We start from the raw sequence: 21,442 nt of genomic DNA on the forward strand, positions 1-21,442 counted from the left end.
CATTGATACTAGAACCCTTGACCTCTTTGGTTTCTCATGACTGAAAGGCAAGGATGATGAATATTAGGCAAACTATTGTTTATAAGGTTTCCTTGTTGAAATTTGTCACAAAAAGCCACATTGCATATTAAAGACACATCCACCCCAGCACTCTGCTCTCAGAAGCATCTAGCATTTGGCTACTAAAGTAATTGGCTCTCCCTTGATAGTCTTTTGGGCTGGGACAGTTTGTACAACAACATTGCAGAGTGCTGTCTTTGTTTGATTTAAATGAGAATGAAATGTGTAAGCCCACCAAATAGAATGGTTAAATCCATTTGTCCATCTGAAGTTAACACCTCAACACGGTGGGGGTGGGAGCTCCTCTCAACTCACTTTCTTCCTTCACATGAGAAATGCCTGAAGAGGACTTCAGTGTTCCTCCTGTCCATTGGCCAGGCCACTCCTGGAAAACCTGCTCATAATATTCTATTGGCAAACTATTTCTGTAAGCTAATGGATTGCGTGTTTTTTTAAGATACTGTAGCTGGATGGTGGGAAGTCCTAGGACCTCTTGGGGACAATAGGAAAGGCCTATTGGAAGCTGTAGTGAGCAAAGAATTCGTGTCATCCTTTCTCCTGACACCCTCTCTTCTTTCTCCTTGAATTTGTAGATTACACATTTGCTATGTATCCCCCATCCATGATTGCTACTGGAAGCATTGGAGCGGCAGTCCATGGCCTCTCTACCTCATCCGATGATTTTTCTGGCGAGGAGCTTACGGAACTGCTTGCTAGCATTACTGGCACAGAGGTGGTGAGTATGTGCTCAGTGGGGAACAGGGCTCTGGTTCTGGGGAGTTGGGATCTGGCTTGCGTTTTGCTGTTTGACTCAAGGCAAGCTTACTCTGGCTTCATCTGCCCAAGCCCAGAGATCTTGCTTTTACTTATGGAGTGGCATTTGGCATCTCTCTGCAGAAACTATTGCATGGACTTAATGTGCCTCATCTTCTGCCTGCCGACCTCTTTGTTTTAGAGGCACACGACAGCTAGGCAGTATTATGATGATGATTATTTCAATCCAACCTTTATGTTAATTAGATGTCCAAGGCAGCTAATAAGGCAGCAATAAAGCATATCACCACAATGAATACATTGTAAAAGTAGTAGCATTAAGTCCAGGAAGTGTCTGAGCTGCAGCCACCTCTTTTTTTAAGTGAGGAGGAGACGTATGTTTGGAGAGAACCTCTGCTCCATTCATCTTGGTGGAGTAGCTGCTCTTTTGGGAAGAAAGGCTTCAGGACCGAAAGTTGCTGTCTTATTTTATAACCGAAGTGCACACCTGTGAGGCAGGAAGGGCCCATTATATCAGCGAGAAATAAACGGGGAATAGGACAGACATACTGTACGCAAGATCAAGCAAGAGGGTCTGTGTCAAGGTAAGGCAATTTGGGGGCATATTTCCTTAACATAGTCAATGCCAGTGACTTAGTGTAATCCTCTGCAGAAGTTGGCCCTTCTGAGTTCATTGGCCTTGCTCTGCAGTAAGTGTGTCTTTGAACTGTATCTTTAACCAGCCCCCAGGGCCCCTTGCCATATAAAAATCATTCATTTCATCTGAGAAGGGTGTTTTATTAGCAAAATTTATAATCCATTTGATTGTAAGTAGAACCCCCTGGCGGTTTACCAAAAACAAAAACGTGGAAATTGTTTAAATACAATGTTAAAACAGGTATTTAAGTATTTCGAACCATAATTAAAGTTAAGTAAAGGTAAAGGTCCCCCTGCCCGTACGGGCCAGTCGTGTCCGACTCTGGGGTTGCGTGCTCATCTCGCTCTAGAGGCCGTGAGCCGGCGCTGTCCGAAGACACTTCCAGGTCACGTGGCAGATGCAGTCCTCCTTTCACACATTCACTCACTTAGTGCATGGAAGTGGGGGGGGGGGAGAGAGAGATGTCTGACAAGCCCCTATTGTACCATGTATTGTGACATTTCCAGCCTGGGCCCCCTTTGTTTCTCTTACCCTGTGGGTCTGCTGATAGCGCCATCATATTGTGCAGAGAGGGTAGTGTCATAAGTATCCGCATTACACTACCATCCTTTGAAATGATCCTTTGGACATGGACAGTTCTTGTGGTTTAGTTTATCGTCCTGTTCATGCTGCCCAGAAATATTGTGCAAAGTGTCCTTCTGGAGTTCTGCAGCCTCTCCTTTCTGCGTTGGTCCCCTTTGGATGGATACAGCGTGAAAAGCTGCAGTGGAAGGAGAAATCTGGGCAGCCCAGATGTGCCATGAGGGCAGTTCCATAACCTGTGTTATCCCATTAGACAGAGTAGGGAAACTTTTTCAGCCAGAGGGCTGTGTTCCCTTTATGGACATCCTTTCAGGGACCATATAACAAGCTCTGGCCCTGGCCAGAGGCAAAATGGGTGGGGAACCAAATGTAAATTTCACTTTTGTACTGCAGCTATATTCTACAAACGTTTGTAGCCCTCTTTATCCTCCATCCAGACAAGCAGGAGCCATTATTAGAGGATGCTCAGGATACAAAGCAGGGCCAGCTAGGGGCGTGGCCTGAGGAGGCTCCAAAGGACCTGGCTGAGAGGTCTGGAGGGCTGCATTTCTTCCCCACCCCACCCCTGCTGTAAGAGCAGCCATCCCAGCTTGTGACGTCAAGGACAATGGACCTTTTTTCAGCAGCTTGGAGACTAATTACTTAATTTGGCACGAGATTCTGCACGGAACAGCTTATTTCATCATGTCCGGGTATCCATTGAGAAGAGCCCATTCTTTCTTAAACTCCCGTCTGATGCGGAAGGGCTTGCATCCTCCAGAAACGGAAGACACCGTTGGCTTTCTTCGCCTACTCAATGCAAAGACTGCATGGTTGGCAGGCTTTCCTCTCTATCCTTCCCTCCCCTCCTGATTCCCAAGCTAGTGTTCGCTTCTTGGTCCAGAGCCAGCGCAGCAAGTGGCTGTGTCTCTTCCCTGGCCGGTGGGGGTTGACATGAATTTGGCTGTTTCTCTAAAGCCCAACCACGTTTCCCAAATGTGCCGTGCCAGCTCCTGGCCCGCTGCTGAATGGGTGATGGCTACATGATGCAGGTGGCTCTCCCACCGATGGCTCGCATGAGGTCCCAGATCAGTTGCTCCTCTTTGTCCCGGGTACACAGGAGGCCTTTGAAAAACACCTCAACGGACAGGTGTTAGGGATTGGGCTGGCCGATGGGGAAGGGAGAGAACCAGCTTAGCATCTGTTCATGTGGCGCGGTGTCAGATTCCTGTCAGGGGCAAGCATGGAGTCCAAAGAAGTTCATTTCAAGCAGAATTCCAGGCCCCCCCCCCCCGGGTGCCAGAGGGGCATCAGAGAGGAGGGGGAAGCTAGGCTTTTCATGTCTCCCGCTACCTGCCGAAAGCTGAAAGGCGGAGCGAAGGCTCTGGGATTGGACCTCTCCCACAGATCCAGCCATCGCTGCTTAACAGTCGTGGAGCAGAAACCTATCTATTGCTGGGTTTTCTTTGGCCTCTTGCCCTAGTCTCTGAATTGCCCGCAGCCAGCTGCTTGCAAGCTGCTGCTGTGCAGGAGGCGGAGTTTGAATGCTGGTCCTGTGAGCACAGTTGATCGAAGACAGCAGAGAACAGGTGGGAGGTGGGGAGAGGATTACAAAAGTGACCCATAAAGAGCAGATTAGAAGCACTAAAAGTAGCCAAGGCTTGGTGCCACAAAGAAGCTCGGGCCTAGCCTACGTTGCAACGCTGAGCTTATCTTGCTGGCTGGGAGGGTCTTTCCCTTGCCCGATTCCTTTTGGCTGCTCTTCTGCTCTGTGTCGTTTTGAAGTTAATTAGAAGACAAGCTTGGGGTGAAGATGTCTCTTTGTGGTGTCCCCTGCCATCTCATCTGCCACGCCTAACAGGCTTTTGCTGAAGGTTCAGTGGGTAGGGGCTTCAAACCGTGGCTCTGTTCTCACTTGTTTGGTTAATATCAGTCAAAGGGTTCATGGTTTGGGTTTTTTGGTTACCTCTTGAGCTGTTGGTTACTGTGCAGGTTCCAGTGACCCAGATAGTACCTATTTTTTTCTCTGCCAGTTCATCTTCTGTAGTAAACATGAATCCTCAAGGCTAGATAACATCTTCAGTCGTAATCAACCTTTGATTTCTGCTGCATTCCAGTTTTGCTTGATTTTTACTTGGAGTCAGGAGAACATGCTCTGTATCTACTTCAGAACATGAGTTTAGGCTGCTAGTCTGGGACTTTGTACATACTGTGATATGCTGTCTGTAGTTATTCAATCTTCCTGTTTTGGGTATCTGTCTGTTGCAAGCCACATCACCTGGCACAACTTTTAAAATCCTGAGACTTGAGTTTTTGTTCTCATGTTTCTAGTCCTCACTGTCAAAGAAAGTTAAGTGTGAGACTGAGGGTAGTGGAGACCGGCTCACAAAAGAAAAGGATGTAGAATAGTATTTGTGTGATCTGAACTTACCTTATACCTCCTATATCTTCTCCACAACTATATTCTTTCCTTTCCTATCAATATGTCAGTTTCATCCATTTAATTAATTGCTTGTCAGGGTTAGCTGAGGATAAACACATTTAGATACGAATTGCTTTGTCATTGGTGTTACATCACATTAGCCAGCGTGTTACTGCCCACCCTCCATCCCTGAGTTGCCCCATGGCTTGTGCTGGCATCTCTCTTGCCTGCAACTCACTGGACACTTCCAGAAGCTCAGAAACAGGCTTTGAAGGGTCAGTTGGAATCTTTATGGCTGGCAATAAGCCATGCTGTTCCTTTAGACATACAGCACTGGTTCACCATAGCCACATTGCAAGGTCACAAGTTCTTTAGAAGGGTGCCTTCCATTGGTTCATCAGTGCTAACCCAATGGCCCTCCCGATGTTTCTGGCCTTCAACTCTTTCACATGGCCAGTTGTTAGGGATTGTATTTCAGCATTATCTGGAGCGCCAAAGATATTAGCTGCCTTGTTCTCCACTGAGCAGTAGCACCTCTCCAGGGTACAAGACCGCCCTGAAGAAACTGGAAATTCAACTTGGGGTTTTCTTCATGCAACACATGCGTTCTAACACTCTTAATAGTCCCTCGGTTTCTGAACAGTGCTGGAATCCCCTCTGCAAAACAGACTTGCAAGATTCAATTCACAAAAAAGCAGCTTTTGGTTCCCATGCATAAGATTCAATGGCAAGATTCAATTCACAATTGCAAGATTCAATTCACAAAAAAGCAGCTTTTGGTTCCCATGCATAAACCCATACACGTGCTTCTGAATTCCTTTAATCAATCCTCCTCCTTTCACAGCGTTGCTTCCCGTTCCTTCCCTTGCACCCACAAACTGGCCAATAAATTTAGAATGGCCTTTGCAGAGCCCTGGCTTCTGTTGGGTGGAGGTTTTAGAGGCCACAGTTACTGGAACTGTCTTGGGGAAGGAGTGTTGGGTGTTGCTATTTTTACTTGCCACATCCTCTGTCAATTTCTAAGAACTAAACGTGGATTCTTTGTAAGATTATGTATGTGGCAGGATCCTGCAAATGGACCCAGCCTCGGGGAGCCGGCTGGGGATCCAATGAGAACCCCGGCGCTCTGCAGTGCAAAATGTCAGTTTTCTTGTGAGCTGGGGCAAGAGTGCGAACCCTGGCCTTTAGAGGAGGAGGTGCAGCAGCGATGGGGTTCATTGGGGCTCACCACCATGACTCATTGCAAAACGAGAGGGGTTTCCTCATCTCAAAGCGTTGCTGTATGCGGCTCCTCCCGAGCGTAAGGTCAAGATTTCCCCTTGCATTAATGCAGTTGCCTTGGCAGTAGCATTTTCAGTCCCATGCAGGCTAGTGGGGTGGGCTTCAGTGTACTGCTGAACACTTTCTAGTGCTATGACGTAAAAGCAATTAGCCTTCAAAGAAAGTTCTAGAACAGTGGTTCCCAATTAGCTAAGTAGTGCAGACCCCATTTTTCAAAAGCCATGCCATGGACTCCCTACCTTTGAAAATTTTGATATCACTGTGGTAGTTTTTGTTTATGTGCGGCGGTGCGGGACAGAACACGTCTTCTGACCTACATGAGAGCACTGCCCCCCAAAACGGGATATCCCGGACAATTGACAAGTACGTTCCACAGACCAACCAATTGAGAACCACTGTTCTAAAAAGTTAATGGGCTTATATTCTAAGACAGGCTTATAGATTATAATGGAAGATTTGCACGGTTGAAGTGGGTGAATTGGGGGTGGGGCTGAACATACTCCATGTGTGGAGTAGCTAGGGTTGAAACCTTACATCTTTCAGGTACTTAATATAGCAATCAGTGGTTTGGGGAGGGGAATTTTTTGCAATGCCTTACTTGTCCGTGGAAGTGTTTCCATTTTCTAAATTCCTTAGTAACAAGGATGGGTGCCAGTTGCAAATAAGTAAGAGGCAAGCTTGGCACTTTTGAAGTTTTTAGCTTTGCATAATACATATAAGTAAAATAAACACACTAAATTAGATCACTCTCTAGGATAGAGTTGGGGAATTGGATCTGGCTGGTGCACAGGATTTCCCAAGTGCCAGCAATCAGCTGATTAACACAGCTTTGCAAGCCCTGAGCAGAAAAAGCAATGATAAGGACTAGGGCAAATTCTGACTTCACATAAAAGTTTGTAAGGTGTAAAGTGTTGGTGACTGACCAGGAACGAGATTTTGGTGTGTTAGATAGGTTGAATAAAATGTTGACCCAGTGTACAGCAGCTCTAAAAAGGGCAAAATCTGTATTAGGGAGCACTAGAAAAAGGGACTAACAATCAAACTACCAAGATCATAAAAGTGTTACACAAATGCATGTTGTCACCGCACTTGGACTACAGTGTTTAGTTCTGGTGGCCAAATCTCAAAAAGGGTATCATAGAGCTGGAGAATGTTCAGAAAAGGGCAACTTGCTAGTGAGGAAGAATTACAACATTTGAGGTCTTTTATGTTTAAGAACAAAGGCAAGTAAGGAGGAGCAGGGTAGAGGCGTATTAAATTTTGCAGAGAGTGGAGAAACGAAACAGAGAAGTCTCCCCCCTCCTTTCATAATACCAGAACTAGAGGTCATTCAATGAAGCTGAACACGGGAAGGTTCAGGGCAGACAAAGGAAAGTATTTCTTCACACATAAACTGTGAAATTCGCCCCTACAGGATATAGAAATGGCTAGCAGCTTGGGTGACTTTCTACCGCCTCCCTTCTCAGAGGTGGCATGTCTCAGAGTACCAGCTATGGTGTTGCTCTCCTGTCCTGCTTGCAGGTTTCCCAAAAGCACCATGTTGGCTACTGTGAGATCTAGATGAGCCTTTGGTCTGATCTAACGGGCATCGTAGTCTTGAGAACTGCAGACTGAGACTATTGCCATTGAATTTTTTAATGAGTATTTTCAAAAGGCTCCAAAACTCACAGAAGCCGCATTCAGACTCAATATTTGCTAGATGTGTGGCGGCACAACTCTAGGGTAATTGCTGGAATTCATATTTGAAACACTTAGGTTTTTTTAAGTAGAGGCAAAGTCTCTGTTGTCAGGTACTGGTCACCTATATAGAATGCTTGAGCCTGGTCTCAGGCTTAGGATACAGAACAAGGATAAGGTATTTCTAACCCTACTTCATAAGACCTTCCTGTTCATACATATCTAAGAATAATAGAATAATCAGAACTCTACTAGGATGCTAGTTGCTCCGCAAACCCCTTTGCATGATATTGAAGAAGAAATTCACTGTGAATGTGCTCCTTCACTGGAGCAGAAAAGCCTATCGTCCAAACCAACCAAAGCATAGATGTTTGGAGGAGCTCTGTTATTGCTGCAGTGAAAATTTAAGTGGAAATGAAGAGCACCCCCTTCTTCTCTCTTTTTCCCCAGGACTGCCTGAAAGCTTGTCAGGAGCAGATTGAGGCGGCCTTAGCAGAGAACCTGAAACAGACCTCACAGCCTCGGCAAGAGTACAGCCCCTCCAAGGATGCCGTTTACCCTGACAGCCAGGATGTCAGCCTGACCAGCACACCTACGGATGTCACAGACATCAACCTGTGACCAGCCCCTCCCTCCAATCACCCAGCTCCCAGCAAGTAGAACTTAACGCAGGAAAAGAAGCCTCCCGGAACATTCTGCCTGTGCCATGTGATCACTGAAGAATAAGGGGAGTGGGAGGAAATGACCCCATGAGCATAACCTTTGTAATGAGACCGTGTGGGATTTGGGTCTTGGAGGAATGGCGTGGGAGGGACTCCAAAAGGGAAAAGGCCCCTTGCAGTTGGACTGTTTCTGCCTTGCTAGCCTGGTTTTTCCTAGGATCAGGGGACCTTCCTGTGGTGTTTTGAGCCACGCTTGAACTCGGGAAGGATAGGTGAGCTTAGCGTCAGTTCAAAAGTTCTTCAGTTTGGGTTTGCTTCGTTGGAGGACGCGCTGCTGATCACTGCTGTTTTGTCCCAATCTTTGCTGCATGCCTGTTGCATGTGTGTCAAGAGAGAAAACGCACTTTTGTTATATAGACCGCCTTCACCTTAACATGAAGAAGTTGAAACATGCACCTGAGACAGCCTTGGCTGAAGCCGCTCTGCTCACCCAGCCATGTGTGGGCACCTGGTTGAGAGAGACCAGGCTATATTTAAAGTCCAGCACTGGAATCTCTTTACCAGTCCCAAGGACGTCTTAGTTCTCCTTTGATTATTAATAGTATCACAATCCATTAACCCTTCAGAGTCTTTTAGCCCGTTCAGGAGAAGTAAGTGGATTTTGGCTCGCTTTTTGTAGGTGCTTGTAAAGTGCTGCTTTCCATATAAAATATTGGGGGTTGGGGAGAATCCCCTCTTCACTAGAAACCCAAGGGGAAAATTTCTACTTGCTGCACCAGTTGCCTTCTCTTACTCCTGTGAGACCGGAGTTACTTTATTTATTGTGAGGATCAAACCTTACAAAGCCACCAAGCACGATCAGAAGCTCAGTAGGGTATGTTGTCCTGATTCATCCCTTTTGCCATATAACAGAGTGCCTTAATGTCCTTCCTCGTCCTCCTTCATACCTCTCTGGGCTGCTTACTTTGATAGAGTCAAGGTCATTCCCGATCAGAGTACACCCAACAAGTGCTGCTATACTTGTATGTACAAATCCCTCCTGTCTTCACTGCCAAAAAAGAAACAAAAAAGGGCAGGAGAACTACATGCAAGGGATGGGTGATGGAGGAGAAGGAAGTCCAGCTATACAAATCTATTCTGAGCAAATAAAAAGGGGGTCAAGAGTGATCTCTTTCCCCTAAAGAGTTTACAATATAATGAGCTGCGACTGCACTGGACTAGAGAGTTGTATTGTTCTTGTGTGTTTTGTTCAGGAAAAAGGTGTGTATGTGTTTTTCCTAAATGCTGCTTTTATGAGAGACTTTAGAAACCTTTGGTGTGGGGGAACTGTAGCAATGGGAGCAAACTTTGTCTTTTGAATTCTAGTGGCATTTCATTATTCAACCCTCCAGCTGGAAAAAGAAACATGAACTGATGCTACCTAAAACACCACTGGAGACCCGTCACCTTGGCCAACAGGAAAAAGCCTCTCTCTTACTATGTTTTTGCCTTTCCTTTTCCCTCATTGTGCTTACGCCGATTAGTCAAAATTAATGTGCTATCAGCATTTCTGATAAGTAAGTCTATTGGAACAAGTTTGAAGACGAGAGGAATGTATTTTATAGATACATCCACCCAACTATATATTAGAGCTTTGAATAAAGTTTGTCAATATGATAGTCACTGTCACTCAAAACCCTCCTGTTAAGGAAATTATACCTTACTGATATTTTACCATACTGCAATAAAGCATTTTTTAAAATTGGCACTCTCTTGTCGTCTTTCCTGGGTGAAATAAGACTGAAAAGAACCAAATGCATCTAAAATACAGCTTGCTTGACTTGTTCCTCTAAGAAACCGGCCTGTTGAGAATAAAAGTCAAGAACGCTTTCTTGATTTCTGCCTTGCTAACGTAATCCACTTTTAACAATTCGATTCTGACAAGCTGATTTCAAAACACGGGAGGCCTCTTAAGCTGTAGCAACTTTGGCTAGCTGTTCTAGATAGCAACCAGTATTCTTGTAAGACCTCTTTGTATTATGCCTGTCTCTCTTCATGAGTCTTTCCCCCTTCTACCCTATTTACTTCATGATTTTTCCAAGGACAGCCACACAGCTGCTGCTTCCTACAAGCAATACAAAGGAAGTGACCCAAGACACTGATACAGCTTGCAGGCCATCCTTCTGCTCTATCCCAAGCCACTCGCTGCCCTGGCATACAGAAGAGCTTTCTCCTTAGTTGACATCTTTCTCCAGTCCGAGACCCATCCTTGCAGGTTTGTCTTAGGCACTAGGCATGGGAGATCTCCAGCCGTACCAGCACTAGGCGGCTTCAGCAGGCTCATTTACCAGCTCTGCATGAAGTTAACAGCTTTCGCCTGTGACCGCTTCGGCTAAGTGATGCCAAGTAGATAGATGGGAGACGTGCAAATTGTTCTGTAATCTGCGCTCGGGTAAGAGGCTGTCCTAGGGGATACCTTCCCAGCGCAAACAAACTTACTGCACAGAGGAGCCACTCAACCAAATCTCCCCTGGAGCTAAAAGCTGTTCAAAACCAATTACTCTTCTCTACCCAGCTGCTGCTGGAACAGCACTGAGCGCGTCTGCTTTGTGAACATGGGCATCAATACTCAGACATTTAATGCGGCCCTAGGGCTGCAAAGCACAGGAGGCCAGCATTGCTGGTGCCTTAACAATAGGAGAGGGTTGCCCTCGGATATCCTCTCCTTGTTAACCAAGGTCAGAAACGTGGCTGCAGCAAGACCCCGAGCATCTAGAGCAAGGATGGGCAGCCAGAGGGCAGCAGAGAGCCTTCATTCACTCCCCCAGTGGCCTGGCAAGTCCCCAGAGAGCTGTGCCCACTTTCCCCCACTGCCTAGCTATCAAGCTGGGAAAAGATTGCCGTTCCCATGCTGCTAATAGAGGGAAGCCAGGGAAAATATTCCGTGGAAAGAAGCCATTATGGGAACAGGCTTGTTAAAGCACCACAAGTGATTGTTCACAGCTGTTTCTAGTTCTCAGGGGATGCCTCGAATTCAGCAGCACGAAAACCTAAATATTGCTGCAACTTGAATCCAATTTACCAGACCATTTTGGTAACGAGGGAGGAGGGAAGTGGTGGGTGGGGTGGGCACATGGAGGTTCATCTGGTGTCTTCATTACATATTTTTAGGTGCCAGATCAAAACCTTTCTCTATAAACAGGCCTTTGTCTGATTAGCATTCCATGACCTTTTAAATGTGTTTGTGAGAGCTGGATTACTGGCTTGCTTTTGTTTTATTATGTATTTTGTGTTCTCATTGTGTATTTTTCTGTTGTGAACTACCCTGTGCTCTTTGGATGAAGGACAATATACAAATTTAATTAATAACTTTTCTGAAAAAAGGTTGCTGGTTACTCAGATATTTATTCTGGATATTACGTGTAATTTCAAACTTATGCACCTCATTTGGGTTTATATACCAGCAGTATGGGCATTAACCAAGCTCTAGCATGCCTTTATTTTTAGAGCTGTACTATGAATAGCCTTAGAAACCCAGAAAGCCAAAAATCTAACCTTTAAATGTATAAATACCCAGCTGACAGATTTAGCTATGAACATCTACCTAGAGGGGACAGGGAAAGAGACAAGAATATGGGGTGCTCAGCTGCAGTAACCTGATGACATACATGATGGCTGCTGCTTATATGGGAAAACAATAGGAAGAGCATCAAATTAACTGAGGATGGGGCAGCAGGGACTCGGTGCATCTCATTTGGCAATGGCTAACTTGTTCCAGGGGTCCAAGTCTTCTTCAGCCAGTCTAGCTATGTGGGGGTTGAGCAGCCCAACCCCAACGCCTGAGGTGACTTCATATCATCACATCCCTGGAGCATCTCTCTATTCCAGTGCTGGAGACAGCCCAGCTCAGAGGCAGCATACAAGCCTCAGGCAAGTTGTGCTGAGCTGGGTTTAAGATGGTTTTCCAAAGACTTGTTCAGAGAAACAGCTTAGGCCTAGCTCAAGGTTGGGGAGCCTATGGCCCTCTAGATGTAGCTGGACTACAACTCCCACCATACACGGCAATTTGCAACGTTGGCTGGAGCAAATGGGATGTGGGGATTCCTACAACATCTGGAGGGCCAGAGGCTTCCCACCCCAATGCAGTTTTCCCCAACTGACAACCAGGAAAGGCAAGTGGACGGCCAGTTTGGGAGTTTATGGCTCTCAGGCACAATGTGTGGTGCTTGGGCTGTGTCAACCTCAAAAGCAAAGCAGGCCACATTCATCACAGAAGTGCAACGGTCAACCCAACAGCCCCTGCGAGACCAGCAGCAACATGCCAGACGCCACCTCTGAGCCAAACAGGCCAGAAAGGCTGGATACAGGTCAGGGGCCACCAAGACTGATCCCCCCTGCTGTAAAAGGGTAAGATTCTTGGCTACCAATACTTCCATTGGAGGCCAGATCCTACGGAGCAATTACAACCCCCTGCAGTTGGTAGATGCTCTTTCCTCCCTTAACTAATCTGCAGCTCAACAGTTTATCTCCCTGCTGTTGATCAGCAACTTGCATCCACCAGGACCGCAAAAGGGGCAAGTAGTCACTGCAGCCCTTTAACAGCAGCTCTATCGCAAAAAGGGGGACCCATTCCTCACGGGAGGGATGCTGGTTTCTAATCACCATGAATGCATGTTGAGTCAAAAGGGGGCAGAGGGCTTACAAATACTTTCAACCCTGCATAAATAAGGCTTCTGTGGATCAAAGCAGTGAGGGTACAAACCCTATTTGTTCGACAGCGTGCTGTAGCTTCAAGTTCAAACCAGCAGCTGCCTTTGACTCAGAAGTTCTGATCACAATCTGTGGAGTCCCCCTTCCCATCCTCCGTTCACTCCATTGCCACTGGCTGCATCCCCTCCACATCCCGGCACTTGGAGTTCACTAGCTCCCTGCGGATCTCTGGAGAGATCTGGGGGTGGCTGTGAAACTTGAGCAGCTCTAAGAGAGCTTCTTTCTGCTCTGAGGACAGGTCCTCTTTGTATCGCTGGGCAAAGGTCAGGAGGCACTGGTGCCAGAGGACAGGCAGGGTGCGTCGGTCCGTCCGGAAGGCAAGGAAGTGAAAGACCAGGGCATCCACCACGCGGAAAGGCAACGCGTACTTCTTGTCAATGAGCAGGCGGAGAAAGATGCTATTGGCGCCACTGTACTCCATCTCAGCAATCTTTAGCATAGCAGCCCTGTGGGGGTGGAGGAGGGGAAGAAAAGGAGGAGGAGCAAATGAGGCTTTGTTGCAGGTCCACATCAATGGATGACCCTCCATTCATGAAAGCCAAGGGAAGAGAAAAAGTGACACAAGGAAATTGCCATAGTTTAGTTAAGTACTCTCTGGGAGGTTCCTTTGATAGTCACACTGCAGACCCTCAGCCCAGCTACAAGCATGGCTTCAGAATACAATCTGTAATGGGGAAGCCCATACAGGCTTAGAAAGACTCCCCAAGACAGCGCAGGTGTTTCTGACCCCCCAGGGGGTGAGAGAGATGCATGGGAGAAAAGGCAGGAAAGTCTATCCAGTCCTACAATTCCAGAGTGGCTGGGGAAACACAGCCAGATGGGCAGGGTATAAATAATAAAATTATTTATTATTGTTATCATTAGTGCAATTTCCCTTCCACCTCGAAATTAGCCTAACTCTTCTTACCCGGAGTGAAGGACAGGGATGGAACACTTGGTGAGGATGCTGCCCACAATGATGGCTTCTCGAAGTGTGCATGTTCCTGACTCACATATGGGGAGAAGGATCCCTGGGGAGATGATGGGGGAGAGAAAGGAGCATCATATAGTTATCTCTTATAAAGACACAGAAAGTGTTTCATCAAAGGCTAAAACTATTTTTTAAGGGGGGGGGGAAATCATGCAGTTCTTTCACATCTAGAAGGCTGGTGCAAGAATATGCGACACACACATACCACACTAGCAACACCTCTGCACAGTTCAGTATTATTTATCAATAAAATCAAGGTTAAGAATAATTCACCAAAACCAGAAGCAGCTTCCCCTTGAGGCTTTCCTCCTCTCCAGTCTTACATCTGGGACTGGAGCCTGTCAAAGAGAAAACTGCCAACTTGGGGGGATGGGGACAGGACTGAGCAGCAGGAATGAGCAATTTTCTTTGTTTCCACTCTGTGTCAGGTTGGTAATGATTTCCCTCATAATTCCATTCTGTATTTGGGGTTTTGTTGTTGAAAAACAAACCCTCACAACAAACCCTCACAAAATATGTGATAAATGCATATTTATCAAGTGCATATTTTGATAATTTTCAACTACCGTGAATTGTGTTCCAGAGGCAGCAAAGCTTCCAAATGCCAGTTTCTGGAAACCACAGGAGGGGAGAGGGCTCTTGTGTTGAGATTCTGCTTGAGGGTTTCTTTCAGGCCTCTGGGTAGCCACTGTGAGAACAGGATGGGTCGTTGACCTGATCCAGCAGGCTCTTGTGTTATTATAGGGAAATATATGAACCCCTGGATAAACCTCATTTCCATGTATTCGTCCTCCAAGGTCAACTTTCCACTCACCTTTGAACCAGGCTCCAGGTTTGAACAAGGCCTTCTTCAACGCCATGTAAAGATGGAAGTTGAGGCGCTTATATTCAGCAATGTCATCTCTGACTCGCGGGAGAAGCACCAGATTGTAGAACCTCTGGGCCATCCTCTCTTTGAGGTTAGAGGAAAAGATCCTAGGGAAAGGAACAAAGGCATTTGGGGAGAGAGGGTGGAAATGGAGAAAAAGAGAAGCAACCTGAGTTAGGATAGTTGGAGAACTGGTCAACTTCCCTCCTTGTGCTTGCACTATGCAACACATGTATTACTGCAGCATTTCACCTTGCCGCCGCCCCCCATCTTGACTTTATGCTTCAAGCTTTTGAGGCTGCGGAATCATTTTTATTTATCTACACATTTCTATGCTGCCTTTTCAACCTAACCCTTCACAGTTTTGGTTCCTCTTTACCAAATAAAGTGGCAAATTACAACGGTATAAAATAAAAATAAATCCGAAACAAGGACAGCAGCACACACAAAAAGCCAGATCCTTAAATTATTTTGTTCTCATAAAAAATAAAAGAGATGTCCATGCAAGATATATCAGAGCCAGGCAACTAGCCACGCACCACCAAACCAATTCCTAATGGTTTATGTGTAAGAGGAGATTCGTTTTAGGAATGGCCTGTGTCTTTCGCCAGATCTGCACACTGCACTGTGTATCACCAAAGAGGAAGAGGAACCAAAGTTCTCTCTCCGAGAGAACACGGAACAAGCATCAGATGCGTTTACACTTGTGGCTTCCTCCCAGGGCCCACTGTGCTGTATCTCAAGAACTCTGGGTGCTAATGCGCTGTTTCAGGTCCTCCTGGCTCAAAGACAAGGTGCTAGAAAGGTCTCTCCCCCCCATTTTAAATACTTTATTGAAATTCATAGATAACATACACAATATACCAAGATGAAAACAATCATGTACTAATAATCTTATATATGTTTACAAAAATCAAATTTAAATTAAATTTATGCAATCTCTTTTTTCCTATCTTTTTGCTAACATAGAATAGACTTCCTATCTTTTCCCGATGCATATAACCTTTCTGGTGATGAATGTACTTATCATTATTACCTTACTCTTTCTGTACTTTCTAATACTTTCTTACAACAATTCGTACCATTTTGCTAGTTTCTTAGACAAGGGTCATTCAAACGCTGCCATAGATAGAAAGGTCATTTTTTAATCAGACATTGCATATTCTCTTTGTTCCTGCTTGGATACGCTTTGTCAAATAACAGGTTTCTTTTTACAAGAGGAGCCTCATGCACTGCAATACTGGGCAGGAGTAGTTGGGAGGAGGTGTGCTGGTGGTGAGATCAAAGCAACCTGACTGCCCACACACTGGGGAGTGGGACAGGGGGCAGAATCTGATCTCGTGCCCAGGAATTTGAGGGGGGGGTTCCCACTTCTGAAAAGCAGCAAACTTAAGCACAGGGTGATGTGTATGTGCATGCATTAAAAAGTGCAGTGTAGTGCTACGATCCCCAAATGAAAGAAAAGGAGCTATTGGAAATATAAACACGAATTGCTCTGTAATCAATCCACACATTTACTTTCCCCATGTGTAGGACAGTGATATTGCAGAAATAAGTATCAGTATTATTAAACAAGGGTTTTCATTTCTGTATGTCATTGAACATAAGGACTCATCTGCTGCATAGTGCTGTATTTTGGCTATTCGACCTACTGCAGGATGATCAGAGCAAAAAGCAAGAATCAAAGGAATTGTGGCAGCTCATGGGATGGGGCAGGATGAAACCTTCAAGACAACACATTATTCCCTGCAGTGTCACAGATGGAATCCTACCTTGTTGCCTGGTACATGGCAGCTGCTGTCCACGTTTCAGGCTCTGTTATATACAGGATCTGCTCCCAGTTGGACAAGGCTGGGATGATCTTGAATGCTTTAGGCAGTTTCCCACTCCTATATTTTGACAGCACCTGAAAAAGAAATGGGGGGGGGGGGAGAGATGAATTTAACACGGATAGGCAGACAAGGCTACTTTATTCCAGGGTTTATACCCATTGTTTAAGAGATCTTCAGTGAATGTATTTTAAGAAGCATTCAGATAGGATATTCTTATTTTTCCACATACTAGCAAAATCTGTACCAGTCTATCAGCATGGAAACAAATTCTAGTTAATATTCATATGTATAATGCATCATCTTAACCTATAGTGCCAGCATGGAAACACAGCCATTAGCTGTTCCCCACCCACACCTATCATGCTATGGGTGGTGAATCAGAGCAAGCAAAGAGTTGCCCAAAACTATGATTTCTAAATGTTGCAGGAGCTGGACTAAGTCCAACCTGATGTGTGCAGAAGCTCACACACCCTATTTGCACAGAAGTAGCATTACTCTTACTTCTTTGACACCCTTGTAGACTTCCAGGACACGGGGATTAAGCTGTGGCATGGGCCGACCAGATATTTCGGACATCACAGTTTCCACCTCTGTCTGCTTCTCAGTGATCTTCTCCATGATAATGTCTGTCAAGGTGCGCCTAATGGGTATCCAGAGGAAACAATATGGATCAGGGAACTTAGAAAGCTCAATGGCAAATCAAAGCAGCAGAAGCAACAATAAGATTGATTCCCAGCCTAGAATTTAACAGGGGAGATGAAGTGTCCACATGTGATATCCCTTGCTCACATGGCTACCCACCTTTGCTAAGTGAACTGTCTGCCATACTGGTACTGTTCAGTGAAAAAGGCTGCTGTGCAATACAAATAAGACTGAAGGTGGCAACAGGCATCTGCTGAGGAACAAGATCTTGGGGTTCTAGCTCAATGAAGATATTGACAACAAGAACGGGCAGCTCTCAAAAGTTTTAAAGGTTAAATTAAAATTTCAGTTCACAAAAATAACATGATGCCAAAAGAGAGGTGTCAGCCCAAATCTATTTTGCATGAAGAAATTCTAACGTGGGTAAGTCATATGAGGGCCATAGGTTCCTGCTCTGCATTCCAATCTTGGAGAAAGGAAACTTGGTCATTACTGGGCATGCCAAACAGAATGGGCTGAAAATTGTGCTTCCTGCTACCCGTGCAGTATCAAAGACAGCATGCCTAAAATAATAACTAAAGCACCATCTGCTGGTTAAAACAAAAACAAGAACAGAATTGAAAAGTATACTTGGGTGCTAGCTTGCTTTACTTATTGCTGAGAATCTGAGGAAATCATGCCGGTTCCATAAGCAAAGCAGTGCCAGAATTCTTAGATGAGATATTCCGTTAAGGGTCAGTTCACACATAAAAGTATTACTGTAATACTAAATGGTTTCTACTCAATTGTTCCCTTCTCCGCATACTTTAGCAAAAATGTGCAGATAGTCCAATAAAGAAAAACACAAGGTACCTAGTCACCTGGGGGCCTAAAAAATTCAAATATTTTTCCTGTACACAGCTTGACAACAATTTTAAATTCCCCTACATAAGACTGCAGTTGTTGCTGGGATGTCAGTGGCTTCAGAAAACAGCACCAAGATCTGCTGTGTGTACAGAGACTACCAGCTTACGTGGAACTCTATCAGAGGTGGGCAACCTTTGCCCCTCCAGATGTTGCTGAACTACAACTCCCATCATCCCTGGCCATTGGCCATGCTTTCTGGGGCTGATGGAAACTGCAGTACAGCAACTTCTGGAGAGTCAAAGTTTCTCCACTCATGGACTATCTGCATGTACCACAGGCACATAAAACACCACAAATGATCATAAGGAAGGAAAACAACCACTGTGAAACTCTCTCATATTCTCTTTCTTCACTCAGAACCCTCTTAAGTATAACCAATACAAAATAGGCACTTGCACCCAGGGCTCATTGAAGTGATGAAACTCAGGGTGGGGGGTGGAGGTAAAACCATATAGCAAAGATAACTTAGTCACCTAGAAGCCTAACAATTTCAAATAGTTTTACAGTCCTGTACACAGTTCAACGAGCCTTAATCCCCTTCCAGAAAGGAAATGGCTCACAATTAATTTTACATTGGATAACTGTCTTAGAAGAAGTAGGACATTACACATTCTTAAAAACTGCATAAATGAGAATGGACAAGGGGGTAAGGAAAAGAGTATACATACATCTTCCCTACGAGATGGCTGTCCAACAACATAGCCTAATTCAAGCTCAATTCACTCACAGAGGCAAAAACATTAACAGCTTTACTCCACATATGCTCACCCAGGCACTTTTACAAGTCCCACACAATGTCCATTCTGTGCTTGTAGGTATTTCTGTACTGAAAGTTTGGTTCCTTACACTATGGAACTCCCTGCCCATTGACATTAAGCAAGTACCTTCTCTGTATATAGTGTTTTAGCACCTGCTAAAAACATTTATGTTTAGGGAAGCCTACCCAGACATGTAAAGTTGACATGTATAATGTATATGTATATGTATATATATGTGTGTGTGTGTGTATCTGCTGATATGATTTATATTTTTGTTTGTCAACTTGCTTTCCATGTCTAACTTTTTACCACTAAGCAATCTATAAATACTGCAACATAATAAAGTCTAAGCAACTGCCAGGATTTGAGAACTCCAGTGTTTACCTCAGTGGTGGATTCTTGTTCATGAACATCTCAATGGCTTTTTCGTCCTCTGGATTCACAGTAACCTCATCACAGTACTCTCCCTTTCCCATGGCTGCAGCTTGCTCCAGTGTTGGCCACTCATCATCATCTGTATCTGAATCTCTGTCCTTTGAGGCAGGTCCTGGAAAGAGTAGAACAAATACAGGTTTGTTATCAGAATAAACAAATCCTGTCTTAGTGGTAGAGCGTCTGCCCTGGTTTGATATTTGGCATCACTAAATAAGGCTGGGAATGTCCCCTGTCAGAACCCCTAGACAGCCACTGCCAATTGCTGTTGAAAATACTGAGCAAGATGGAACAATGGTCTGACTTAGTACAATACAGCTTCCTATGCAGCTATTTCTTTCAGGTCTCGGAAACTTAACAATAAAGAATTATAACTATAACATGTGGAAGCTGCAACAAAGCACTGAAGTGTGAAATGCTCCTACTTCAAATATCTAAAGGGCTGTCACTTGGAAGATGGAGCAAGTTCGTTTTCTCCTGCTCTGGAGGGTAAACCTCAAACCAATATCCAACTCTATACCAAAAATTATCTGTTTCCCATTCTCTCGTCACTTTTTTCTGTTCCTCCCCCCAACCAAGTGGGTTAGCATTTTCTGGCCACTAAGCACTGCCTATTGGGTTTGTCTACAGGCCTCCCAGAGCTTTATAAGCTACAACTTCCACCAGCCCCATCTATGATATAATAATAATAATAATAATAATAATAATAATAATTTATTATTTAAATCCCGCCCATCTGGCTAGGTTTCCCCAGCCACTCTGGGCAGCTTCAAATAAAATATTAAAAATACAATAAAACACCAGACATTAAAAACTTCCCTAAACAGGGCTGCATTCAGATGTCTTCTATAAGTCAGATACAGTGGACGCTCGGGTTGCAAATGTGATCCATGCGGGATGCACGTTTGCAACCCGCAGCAGCACACCTGTGGGTTGCGATTCGGTGCTTCTGCGTATGCACAAAGTGCGATTTAGCGCTTCTGTGCATGTGTGTGTGCCGAAACCCAGAAGTAACCCATTCCTGTACTTCTGGGTTTTGGAAGTCCGTAACCTGAAAAAATGCAACCTGAAGTGTCTGTAACCCGAGGTATGACTGTAGTTGTTTATTTCCTTGACATCTGGTGGGAGGGAGTTCCACAGGGCAGGCGCCACTACGGAGAAGACCCTTTGCCTGGTTCCCTGCAACCTGCTTCTCTCAGTGAGGGAACCAGCAGAAGACCCTCGGAGGAGGACCTCAGGGTCCGGGCTGAACGATGGGGGTGGAGACGCTCCTTCAGGGATAGCATAGCAAGAACAGATGTTGCAGCCCAGCGACACCTGGAGGGAACCAAGCAGGGAGGAGGAGGCTGGCGCTCAGAGAGGGGTCCTTCCCAGCCCCACCTGAAGGTGCAGGGGGTTGGAGTCAAGCAAAGCAAGTGCCCCCCCCCCCACGTGAGCTGCGGCCCAGCCTCCTCGTGGCGAAGAAGAGACCCCGGCGAGCCCACGGGACGCTCACCCAGGACGGTGGTCTTCGCCTTCTCGGGCTCGCCTCCGCCCGCGGCGCCGTGCTCGGCCTCCAGCTCCTCTTGCTGGATCCGAGCCTGTTCCAGGATCCTCCGGGAGAGCTTCTCGTCCACGTACTCGTCCTCGTCCTCGCCGCCATGCTTCCCCGCTTTGCCCCGGCGCTTCACCCTCGTCACGGGCTTCACGGAGTCGCCCTGGAGGATCTGCTCGGCCAGCGGAACGGACGCCGCCTTCGCCGCCCCGCCGGAGCCCCTCGAGCGCTTCACTTTCGGCATGGTGCCCCCCGAGCTGAAGAGCCGGCACACGTGTGAGGAGGAGCCGTTGCAAAGCGCATGCGCGCTCGTGGAGAACCCTTTTCAACTACAGAGCTATGAATGCAGAGAGACGCGTCATTGCCCGGATAGGTGGTTTCCGGGCTCCCGTTGAACTCTACAGCAGAGATTCTTGTGGCATCCCCAGCTATTGAGGCATAGTAAGCCTCACTGCTTATGGCGAAAGCTGACGGTCAAATAAATTGTGTTAGTCTTCTCTGGTGGTGAGAGAGGTTGGGGTTGGAACACAAGCGAATAGTAAATAGCACAAGCGACGCTGACACAAAACCCCACACATACATTAAGTAGAATAGAAGCATTGCCACCCGACCCCGACCCTACTCACCATGCCCCCCACCTCTTTCCCCCTTTTCTTCCTAATGTAACCCTAAGGTCT

At 45.8% G+C, this 21,442-nt stretch overlaps 2 protein-coding genes across 3 annotated transcripts in view; one reads left to right on the forward strand and one right to left on the reverse strand.

Moving 5' to 3' along the window:
- The window catches only part of CCND3 (cyclin D3), an 82,890-nt gene extending 73,069 nt beyond the window's left edge, over positions 1 to 9,821 (forward strand). For both annotated transcript variants that reach the window (XM_083509302.1, XM_083509301.1), the window contains 2 exons: positions 654 to 796; positions 7,863 to 9,821. In XM_083509302.1, the coding sequence (XP_083365428.1) occupies positions 654 to 796; positions 7,863 to 8,033 (314 nt within the window). In that variant the 3' untranslated portion in view covers positions 8,034 to 9,821. The remainder of the gene's footprint in view (positions 1 to 653; positions 797 to 7,862) is intronic.
- Positions 9,822 to 11,438: 1,617 nt separating this feature from the next.
- Positions 11,439 to 21,073, reverse strand: BYSL (bystin like). Its single transcript, XM_083509244.1, has 7 exons — positions 20,727 to 21,073; positions 19,184 to 19,346; positions 16,995 to 17,133; positions 16,434 to 16,567; positions 14,608 to 14,768; positions 13,731 to 13,833; positions 11,439 to 13,269 (listed from the first exon to the last, which is right to left on the reverse strand). Exons 1-7 carry the CDS (start codon positions 21,007 to 21,009, stop codon positions 12,921 to 12,923), a joined length of 1,332 nt encoding a protein of 443 aa, XP_083365370.1. The 5' UTR covers positions 21,010 to 21,073; the 3' UTR covers positions 11,439 to 12,920.
- Positions 21,074 to 21,442: the final 369 nt, after the last annotated feature.

Source organism: Podarcis liolepis (assembly GCF_965112155.1).
Source record: "Podarcis liolepis genome assembly, chromosome: 6".
Classification (NCBI taxonomy): Eukaryota; Metazoa; Chordata; class Lepidosauria; order Squamata; family Lacertidae; genus Podarcis; species Podarcis liolepis.

Excerpts from the sequence above, each read along its gene's own strand:
- BYSL (XM_083509244.1), bottom strand. The coding sequence starts at position 21,009 with ATGCCGAAAGTGAAGCGCTCGAGGGGCTCCGGCGGGGCGGCGAAGGCG. Across the intron at positions 19,347-20,726 it reads GGCGAAGACCACCGTCCTGG|GACCTGCCTCAAAGGACAGA; the intron begins GTGAGCGTCCCG and ends TACTCTTTCCAG. Across the intron at positions 17,134-19,183 it reads AACAAGAATCCACCACTGAG|GCGCACCTTGACAGACATTA; the intron begins GTAAACACTGGA and ends GATACCCATTAG.